The 11,317-nt window shown below is 43.0% G+C and overlaps 1 protein-coding gene across 1 annotated transcript in view; it reads right to left on the bottom strand.

Annotated features, from left to right (window-relative positions):
• Positions 1-6,601: 6,601 nt before the first annotated feature.
• CFAP53 (cilia and flagella associated protein 53) overlaps positions 6,602-11,317 on the bottom strand; it is a 34,125-nt gene continuing 29,409 nt past the window's right edge. Inside the window, exons 7-8 of the mRNA XM_049781679.1 lie at positions 8,605-8,707; positions 6,602-6,815 (exon numbers count right to left, since the gene is read on the bottom strand). Coding sequence (XP_049637636.1) covers positions 6,602-6,815; positions 8,605-8,707 — 317 coding nt within the window. The remainder of the gene's footprint in view (positions 6,816-8,604; positions 8,708-11,317) is intronic.

The following is an 11,317-nucleotide window of genomic DNA, read 5'->3' as shown; positions in this document are numbered from 1 at the left end:
TCCTGAAAAGATTTTTTGAGTTGAGAGAAGAAGTGAAAGCCTTCATGGAGAAGGATGGGAATGTTGTTTCTGAATTGAGTGATCACACACTAGCTTTTCTTGTTGACATCACACATAAGCTAAATGTACTAAACAAGATGTTATAAGGCCTGGGGCAGCTTATCAGTGCTGCCTATGACAACATGAGGCCATTCTCTACAAAACTTGTGTTATGGAAATCCCAGCTCTCTCAGACAAACCTTTGCCATTTCCCAGCATGCAAGGAACTTGTGGATGCAGGCATACCATTCAGTGGTGAAAAATATGTTGATGTTATTTTTAAGCTAGAGAAGAAATTTGATCACAGACTTGCAGACTTCAAAAAGCACAGAGCCACTTTCCAAATTTTTGTAGACCCCTTTTCCTTTGATGTGCAAGATGCCCCTCCTGTGCTTCAAATGGAGCTCATTGACCTGCAATGCAACTCTGATCTCAAAGCCAAGTTCAGGGAGTTTAGTGGAAAAGCAGACATGCATGGCAATTTTTAAGAGAATTGCCCCCCAGCTTCCCTGAGCTTTCCCAAATGTTCAAGCGCACCATGTGCCTTTTTGGGAGCACATATTTGTGTGAAAAATTATTCTCCACATTGAACTTCAATAAGTCAAAGTACAGGTCTAGACTTAATGATGATCATCTTCAAGCCATACTGAGGGTCTCAACTGCTTCCTCTCTAAAGCCAAATGTGGTTCAGATTTGTGAGAAGAAGCGCTGTCAAGTCTCTGGCAGCAAGGAATAGGCAAAAGATGCCATGCTCAGAAGAACTGTTCATGATCTTCACTCAATATTCTATTCATGTTCAGAAGAACTAATTAAAACTGTTAATAATAACGTTTGAGGACTTTTTTTGTGTGTGTGAAATCCTTATGCGGCCCTGCCTCACTCTGACTTTGCCTCCTGCGGCCCCCAGGTAAATTGAGTTTGAGACCCCAGCTGTACACACATCGGTGTGCTTCAGGCCAAATTCATCTCTCCTGTGAGAACCAAGATACTGCCACCTGGTGGCCATATGTTTTTCTACAGTCCTGAATCCCTCCTCCCTTTCCCTGGCCAACATGACCTCCAAGGCGGCTCAGGACACTAAGTAATTGCCTGCCCAGCTTGGCCAGCGACTCTCCCTCCCCACAGCCCTACAACAGGACTGTTGCCTGAGACACAGCCTGAGCAGTGCCAGGGTTACCGGTGCAAGGAATCTTTGAAGACTAGGAGAGGAGAACCCACACATCGGCTCTGTGCCCATGTCGTGGCACCTGGAAATTGAAATCCATCATTTCCTCTGAAGCTGGGAGCTGCAGAAATGCCCAGGTCATTCCACCCCAGAAGCAGTGTCCTGCCTCCTCCTACTGGAGCCACTTGAGGTGTCCCCAGGCCTGTCTCTCAGCCCTCGCCCCTTCCAGGCAGCTCCTCTCAGATGTCAGAAAACTGAGTGCTAATGTCAAAGTTGGTCCTATGATTACCCTGTGGCTGCTGGTTTTTCTTCCCTCCTTCCCCACAGAACAAATGAAAAAAATATTTTTCTGAGGACAATCTCTGGGCTAAGCACTGTGCTGAAAGTGTGGAGTCATCAAAGTTGTCTAAGGTTTGGGTTTCTGCTCTAAGTAATGCTGCGTTAAACCGGAGAAATACACACACACACACACATACACACTCACAAACACACAACACATACTGTACATACACCAGTGTGCTTCAGGCCAAATCTATGTCTACTGTGAGAACCAAGATCCCCCTGGGTCCATAATAAGGGTCCTAGACTAAGATGAGCCCAAACCTTAGTAAAAGCAGTTTTTTCTGAGACGGGTTAAAAGCAGTTCTTCAGGCAAGTTAAAAGGTTCGGTACTTTTCCACTTAGCTAAAGCTTCTACTCTGATCCAAGGGAGAGGTAGTTAACTCAGAAATAAAACCACAGACTGAATGCAGAGATGTCAAGATACTCCCTATTCTGTTAGGATAGAGGAACTACGTGGGTCTGGAATGTTCCACCTGATAAGGCATCCTTGACAACCAAAGTTCGGTCAGATGAGTCAGAGATAAGTTGAAACATCAATGCTAAGAAATAATGTGCTTCGTGCACAAAATGATATAAGCCAATCATTTGTGGGATAAGTGTTATAGGTCAGTCATGTATGCTGTAGAGATTGAGCTGTTTGTATTAACCAATGAAATGCTATGCTGTTAATGCTTGTGATGTCTAGACAAACTAGCTAAGATTTTGCATAAGGGTTCTTATCAAGACTCTCTTGGTTGGATTTGATTGGACCTAGGCTAGCTGAATGAACTCCCTTTTGCACTTTGCATTATCAGAGGTGGTCTTTGATTCTCAGCACAGACATGGGTGTCAACTTGGACCCTAACACTACAAAGTAAAGTCAAATAAAAGTCTCACATCCCAATGCCTGTAGGCATGAATAACTCTAGGCCAAAGCATATCTTAGAACTTTATAGCAAGAGTCTGGAGACAGTTTGGGAATTGGAGAGTGATGCTTTAGCCAACAGCTTCACAGAAGACACAAACAATACCCCATCTTGTGATTGTACCTGCACTTAAGAGTGATCAAATACTCTCTTCCAGTCACCCAGGACGTCTCTGTACAGGAAGTGATTCTTTTTGTTAGATGAAACTCCCATCTGTCTTAGGAAAGGCCATTTTCCCTGTTTCTATGAGGTCATCAACATATCAGAAGTATGGTTTATAGAGAGAAAAAGAGTCATGCCATGTGTAATTTACAGAATGTGGACACTTAAATGTACTTGATGAATTTGTACCAAAATGCTATAAAGGCTTGGAAGGAAACACACAAAGTGATAGAAATGAAGTGAAAACAGCCTTGTGTTATGAATTGCCAGAAGAGCAAGCCTTCAAGAGCAGGTTGGTTAATTGAGAGTGCTTGGAGAACGAAATGGATTTGGATGAGAAATCATAATGCTCTATAATGGAAAAGTGCTGAACCAACAGTAGATTTCTTGGGAATTCTGGATTTTTACCCCCAAAATTAAGACAACCAACTAAAATATGTCAGGGATTTTCAAACTTGAAAACTATATTTATGGGTTTTACCTGAGCCACCTGCTGTGGGAAGGCAGTAAAGTAGAAATGTTGAAAGCACAGACTATTCAGACGGGCTCAGATGCCAGCCTCCCTTCACTAATGGGCTGTTTTCTACCACCAACTTCTGATTCTCTAAACACTTACAATCATCAAGTCAACACCAAGTTTTGATGCCAACTATCCTGAGTTTTCTTATATGGTCAACAATATCCTGATTTAGGGGCCAGAGAGATAGCACAGCAGTAGGACATTTGCTGTGCAAGCAGCCAACCCACGACCGACAGTGGTTTGAATCCTGGCATCCCATATGGTCCCCGAGCCAGCCAGGAGCAATTTCTGATCACAGAGTCAGGAATAACCCCTGAGCACCACTAAGTATAGCCCCCCCCCAAAAAAAACCCCACAGAAAACAATATCCTGATTTACCAGACCCAGGCAAAGACTTCAAAATAGAGGTCTAGATTAAAGATATTTAGATTCAAGATTGTTACAAAGATTAAAATCAACATGGTGACCCCTTAAAATAGTAATAATAATTAGTCAATGAAAATGCATCAACATATAAAACTATATGTTAACATATAAAAACTATGGGCTGGAAAGAAAGCTCCATGGGGTTAATGTAAAGCTTTCATTTGGGATTTGAACCACCATACCTCTGAATGCAAGGCAAATGCCCTACCTCCATGCTATCTCTCCAGCCCCAAAACAAGTGTCTTAACCTCTATGCCATATCTCTACTCACCCAGTATTATCTTTGGATTCAGTATCATCTCATAACAAATCTCAACTTTTTGTAAAAGTTGACAAGATGATATTAACAGTATATATAAAATTTAAAAAATTTTGTTTTCTCCCTCCTCCCTCCCTCCCTCCCTCCCTCCCTCCCTCCCTCCCTCCCTCCCCCCTTCCTCCCTCCCTTCCTTCCTTCCTTCCTTCTGGTTTTTAATCACATCTGGCAGTGCTCAGGGTTACTCCTGGCTCTGCTCTCAGGCATCATTCCTGGCAGTGCTCTGGGGTCCATACCGGATGCCAGGGATCAAACCCAGGTCAGCCACATGCAAGGCAAATGCCTTCCCTGCTGTGCTATTGCTTCCGTCCTAAAATTAAAAAACTTTTCATAGACAAAACTATTTTGGAGAAAACATCAATTACATATTACATCAATGTAATCAAACTAACATTAATGACTTATTGCTCTGGTGCAACAACAGAAAGACAAACCAATGGAATAGTTCGTCAGGAATAAACCCTTGTATTTGCGGTTAGTTGATTCTCAACCATGTTGAAAAGGTAAGGCTATTGTGAAGAGGTGCAGTTATTAGTAAATAAAAAATGAAGGGAAGCAAAGGGATAAACAGGAAAATAGCTGTGATAGGAAATTTCTAAAAAAGGAACAAAGTTTAAGTTGAAAGGAAAAAATTATGCCTGGGGCTGAGAAATAGTACAGCGAGTAAGGTGCTTGCCTTGCACACCTGGGTTTGGTCCCTTGAACGTGAACTCCCACACGTCCTGGAGTTCTACCAGGAATAATCCCTGAGTACAAGCCAACAGTAAGCCCCGAGCTTCCAAAACAAACAAACAAACAAAAGTATCCATGATTTTCCAAACTCAGAAAAGACCTGAGTTTATTTATTAGTTAAAAAAACAAAACAGTTAAAAATAGTTAAAAATTAGTTAAAAATAAACAACAGGAGCCAGTGAGGTGGCACTAGAGGTAAGGTGTCTGCCTCGCAAGTGCTAGCCAAGGAAGGACCACGGTTCGATCCCCCAGCGTCCCATATGGTCCCCCCAAGCCAGGGGCGATTTCTGAGCGCTTAGCCATGAGTAACCCCTAAGCATCAAACGGGTGTGGCCCAAAAAACCAAAAACAAAAACAAAAACAAAACAACAACAAAAATCACATAATGGCTATAGACCCAAATGATTCTGTCAAAACAAGCAATTCATGGGGCCAGAGCAATAGCACAGCAGTAGGGTGTTTGCCTTGCACACAACCAACACAGGACGGATTTTGGTTCGAATCTCAGCATCCCATGTGGTCTCCTGTGCCTGCCAGGGACGATTTCTGAGCACAGAGCCAGGAGTAACACCTGAGCGCCACCAGGTGTGACCCAAATCCCCCCACAAAAAAAGCAAATTCATGAATGATCATTGCAGAGGACCCTGAGGAGAGCCCCTCAGTCCACCCTTACAGCTGTGCCCTGGAGGCTGGACCTGACCGGTGTCCTCACAAAGTGACAGTCACCATGAACAAGAAGAAAATTGCCAAAAGGTTAAAAATCAAACCTTTTGTTGAAGTGTCTGTGTAGTCCTCTGCCTAAGAGGTGCTCTGTGGATATCTCCGGGATAAAACTGTCATCCACAAAGATGTCTTCAAAGACCCCCACTCCGAAATGCAAAGCCTGGCAAGAAGCTAAGGTCAAGTTGGCAGAGAGATAAACTGACAAGTCCAAATGGTTCTTCCAAAAGCAGTGGGTTTTGTTTCAGTCATTAAAAAACAAACATACTGGGGTTGGAGAGATAGCACAGTGGTAGGGTGTTTGAATTGCACGCAGATGAATGGTGGTTCAAATTCTGGCATCCCATATGGTCCCCCGAGCCTGCCAGGGGTGATTTCTGAATGCAGAGCCAGGAGGAACCCCTGAGTACTGATGCTGTGACTCCAAAACAAAATAACAAAGCAAAAAAACAAACAAACATACCAAAATTATGTCTGCATGTTTTAAGTGTTAATGAGACTAAGAATAAAAAAAAAAAAGAGAGACTGGGAATGGAGAATACACACCATGAATAAGCTTAGTGGTGGGTAAAGGGAAAGAGGAAATAAAGCATGACTCTGCCCTAAAAAAGAAGGAAGAATGAATGAGAAAGAACACATAGGGCTGGAGATACAGAAGAGTATTGCCTTATGACCCACTAAGCCTGGATCAAATCCCACACGTTTTCCCCCAAGTGCTGCCAGAGATCACTCCTGAACAAATATTCCTGGAATGAACCTTGAGCACTGCTGGATCTGGCCCAAATAGCTCAAACAAAATAATATATAAGAAGATATACAATACAGAAAATAAGGGGTCAGAGAGGGAGTATGGCGGGTAGAGCATGTGACTTGCATGTGGCCCTCCTGGATTCAATCTCTGGCATCCCATATAGTCCCCAGAGCCAGCCAGGAATGAGCTTGAATATAGTCAGAAGTAAGCCCTGAGCACTGCCAGGTATAGTGTCCCTTATCCCTCCACTCCCATCCTAAGGACAGAAAAGAAAGAAAATAAGGAAGCTACCTTTCATGTAGTCACTTCAGCTGACTCTGGTTTGTTCCCTGGCATTGCATACCATTGATCATTGATCATTGCTGGAGTCTTTTATGAGCATAGAGCCAGAAATAGTCCCTGAGTACTGATGGCTGTGTCTCACCTTCCACTCCCCTGCCGAAAAAACTCACACATACAAGCGTAATGATTAAAAAGAACAGACTGAGTAACACGCTGGTGTTTACAGAGCTAGCGAGGTTGGTCAGCAGGGTGCTCCCCGCCGCATGGGGTGAATGGCTTTGGGCAGCTTTTGGATACATAGCAGCTCCTTCACCTTGTCCTCGAACATCTTCTGTTCTGCCAACCCTGCTTCAAACTCTCTGCGCTCCTCTTCCTTCTTGGCTTCCTGGGCTTGCTGTTGGTAGCTTATCTGCATCTGAAGTTGCTTCCTATACTCTTGGGCGAGACGGCAGTGTCTGAAATATTGGAAGTGACAAAGCATAAAATTATAAAAGTGACATTTGTATTGAGTTAGGGTATTGTAATCACTATTTAGTCGGTGAAGTCCAATTAAAATTCCCATTAAAATCAGGGTTAGTGGGGGTAAGAGGTAGATGAACATTTCAATTATGTGTTTGTTATATAATAGTAATTCAGATAATTTTAAAAACTAATATTGAGAGCCGGAGAGATAGCATGGAGGTAATGCGTTTGCCTTGCATGCAGAAGGATGGTGGTTCGAATCCCGGCACCCCATATGGTCCCCCGAGCCTGCCAGGAGCGATATCTGAGTGTAAAGACAGGAGTAAACCCCTGAGCGCTGCTAATACTGATTATAGTGAGACCGTGCTCTGCCCTATGTATTCAGAGTCACTGTCAAGAGGGGATAACCTTTGACTTGTCTTCATCCCATCTGTGGAAGGCCTGGCCCATCTCTCTGTGAAAATAAAAACAGGCTGATCTACCTATTTTCTGTTCTGCCCTTGCCCTAAGGGCTATGATCCGTGCAGGCTCTGCTGGTGATTGAATAGTTAAGTCTGAGCTCTAGCCTTTCTGCTCATTAAACTAATTAGGTCATACTATATTTCCATATTTATTTCATGTCAGTAAGAGGCCAGATCTTATTTCATTAGATTTGGTCTGATTGGTGCTGAATTAAAAAATTGTTTTTGATATTTTTTCTTTTCTTTCTTTTTTTTTTTTTTTTTTTTTTGGTTTTTGGTTTTTGGGCCATACCCGGTGACGCTCAGGGGTTACTCCTGGCAATGCACTCAGAAGTCACTCCTGGCTTGGGGGACCATATGGGACGCCGGGGGATCGAACCGTGGTCCATCCAAGGCTAGTGCAGGCAAGGCAGGCACCTTATCTCTAGCGCCACCGCCCGGCCCCTGTTTTTGATATTTTTCCGAACATTCATCCAGTTAAATGTAATGCTTATCATCAGTACCTCTGACAATAAAATTTCCATTTTGTTTTCTTTGATTTGGAACCACATCTGACGGTGCTCAGTGTCTAAACCCAGGTCCATGCTTAGGATGGGAACTCCTGGTAGTGCTCAACGAGCCATATGCAACCAAGGATCAAACAAACATGGGTCTCTTCATGCAAAACCTTCACCCAACCCATTGAGCTCTCTCTCCAGCAACAGTAGTATTTCATCTTACTAACAGGCTTGGTGCTTTTTGTTGTTGTTGTTTTGTTTTTGTTTTGGGGCCACACCCTGCAGCGCTCAGGAGTTGCTCCTGGCTCTATGCTCAGAAATCACTCCTGGGGCCCGGAGAGATAGCACAGCAGTGTTTGCCTTGCAAGCAGCCAATCCAGGACCAAAGGTGGTTGGTTCGAATCCCGGTGTCCCATATGGTCCCCTGTGCCTGCCAGGAGCTATTTCTGAGCAGACAGCCAGGAGTAATCCCTGAGCACCGCCGGGTGTGACCCAAAAACCAAAAAAAAAAAAAAAAAAAAAAAGAAATCACTCCTGGCAGGCTTGGGGAACCATATGAGATTCCGGAATTTGAACCATTGTCCTTCTGCATGTGAGGCAAATGCCCTACCTCCATGCTATCTCTCTGACCCCTTGGTGCTTATTTTTACAAGAAATTTTGCAAGCTGCTTTGAAGTTTTAGGACAACAGTAATAATGATACAGATTAATGCACAGATTAATGCACAGATTAATGATACATAATAATGCACAAATTATGGCATAACATACTCTTTATGTCAAAGTCTGTCCTTTATAACATAGGAATCAATAATAAACTTATACCTTGAAAAATTCTCCCTTTCTTCACGATTGAGTACTTGAAGACCTTCATTTATGCGTTCCTGCTCCAAAGCAAGTTCTTCCTGTTCTTTTGCTTTTCGTTGCACTAAGAAAGACAAAAGTAATTTCTTCTGTGTAACTTTTTTTTTCAGAGAATACTGCTAGTGTTTTTCTAGGTATCAATACTATTTTGTCTTTAGGCAGAGCTTAGACTCATTGTTAGTGTTTATTGGTATTTTATTTGTTTGCTAATGTTTTGAGGCCACACCTGGCTCAGCACTTACGCTGGCTCTGCACTCTGAGATTACTTCTGGTGTTGCTCGGGGGACCATATGGGATGCTAGGGATCAAACTTAGGGTAGCTGCTGCACAATGCAAGAGACCAACCTGCTGTACAATCCCCTCAAGCCTCTTAGCTAGATTTTAGAATGAGAAGGTAGATTTCAGGACTGGGGATAGAGTTCAGGAAGGATCACTTGCCATATAGGTGTGAGGGTTGGATCTCTAGCACCTCGATAAAATAATTAAATTAAAAATATTTAACACGGGGGTGGAAGAAAAAAATATTTAACATGGGGCCGGGAAGGTGGTGCTATAGGTAAGGTGTCTGCCTTGCAAGCACTAGCGTAGGACGAACCGCGGTTGGATCCCCCCGCGTCCCATATAGTCCCCCCAAGCTAGGGGCGATTTCTGAGCGCATAGCCAGGAGTAACCCCTGAGCATCAAATGGGTGTGGCCCTAAAACCAAAAAAACAAAAATATTTAAACAGTAGAATTTATACTTTCCACTGAACAAAGAATAGGACTTAGAGGCATAAGTTATAATCTAAACCAGGGGTCTCAAACTCAATTTACCTGCGGGCCACAGGAGACAAAGTCGGGGTGATCCTTGAGTGCAAAGTCAGTAGTAAGCCTTGACCATTGGGGGTGTGTGACCCAAACAACTAAAACAAAACAAAACAAAAAAAGATTCCTCTAGGGAAGGGCCACAAAATGTTTTACGGAGGGCTGCAAATGGCCAGCGGGCTGCGAGTTTGAGACCCCTGAAACCATTTTTCACTTAATTTATGGTCACCATTTTAAGATTATCATTGTTAAAACATTTATCCCTTTTATCATGTTATCATCTTATATAAATAAGTTTATTATAAAACAAATATAGACATAGTATTTATGAGCTCTTATAAAATCATAAAAGAAACTCCACCCCTTTTTCTTCACATATGGCAATGCTCAGGGTATCACAGGCAATGCTGGGATTTGAACTATTGTAAATGCTGCCACACGTAAAATTAGTGTCTTAACCTCTGTACTCTCTCTTGCCCCAATAACAAAAAGTTAAGCATTCCAGTAGAATAAAAGACAATGAAAGCAGAGCTCAGAATAGATACAAGTGAGAAAAATACATCTGGAAATATAAATGATCTTTGGTTCCAAAACCCACTTTATGGAGTTTACTTCAAATACTCTGATAAGAGTGTTGGTATTCAGGAACCAGAGCAATTGCACAGCAGGGAAGGCATTTGCCTTGCATGTGACTAACTCAAGTTCGATCCTTGACATCCATTTGGTCCTCTATGCAAGCTAGGAGTAATTTCTGAAAGCACAGCCAGAAGTAACCCCTGAGTATTGCAGGATATGACTCAGAAACAAATTTGCAGGCCGAAGAGATAGCACAGTGGTAGGGCTTTTTCCTTACACACAGGCATTCCAGGACGGACGGTGGTTCGAGTCCCGACATCCCATATGGTCCCCCTAGCCTGCCAGGAGCGATTTCTGAGTGCAGAGCCAGGAGTAGCCCTTGAGTGCCACCAGGTGTGACCCAAACAACAACAACAACAAAACAAAACAAAACAAAAATGCTGTTCAGAGATAGTAACTGTATGCTCAAATAATAATAAAAGATTACAAACAACTTAAATTTAAAATAAAGTTTACTTTATTTTATTTATTTATTTATTTTATTTTTGGGTTTTGGGCCACACCTGTTTGACACTCAGGGGTTACTCCTGGCTATGTGCTTATAAATCGCCCCTGGCTTGGGGGGACCATATGGGATGCTGGGGGATCAAATCACGGTCCATCCTACGCTAGTGCTTCCAAGGCAGACACCTTACCTCTAGCGCCACCTTCCCGGCCCCAAAGTTTACTTTTATAATGGACTTAGAGACTTCGTTAAAGAATCTGATAATTGAAGAAAATGGCTTGAAAAATGTTTACAATTTGTATAAAATATATGCTGTAAAACAATATATACAACAAGATCCTAATTTGTGAGTGAAATTATATACATAGCAGAAATACTGGAAGAAAATACATGATGTAGTGAATAGTAGCTATTCCTGGGAGGAGGTTGATTCTGTTTCCTTGTTTCTAATAGTCCCAAATACTTTTTTTGGGGGGGTTGGGGGGTTTGGGTCACACCCAGCAGCACTCAGGGGTTACTCCTGGCTCTATGCTCAGAAATCGCTCCTTCTGGCTGGCTCGGGGGACCATATGGGATGCCAGGATTCAAACCACGGACCTTCTGCATGCAAGGTAAATAAATACCTTACCTCCATGCTATCTCTCCGGCCCCAGTCTCAAATACTTAAGAATTTAATGTTGGGCCCGGAGAGATAGCACAGTGGCATTTGCCTTGCAAGCAGCCGATCCAGGACCAAAGCGGTTGGTTCGAATCCCAGTGTCCCATATGGTCCCCCGTGCCTGCCAGGAG

This window comes from Suncus etruscus, chromosome 10 (assembly GCF_024139225.1).
Source record: "Suncus etruscus isolate mSunEtr1 chromosome 10, mSunEtr1.pri.cur, whole genome shotgun sequence".
Taxonomy (NCBI): domain Eukaryota; kingdom Metazoa; phylum Chordata; class Mammalia; order Eulipotyphla; family Soricidae; genus Suncus; species Suncus etruscus.
The sequence above is the reverse complement of the archived record's forward strand: the minus strand, read 5'-3'. Positions and strand labels throughout refer to the sequence as shown.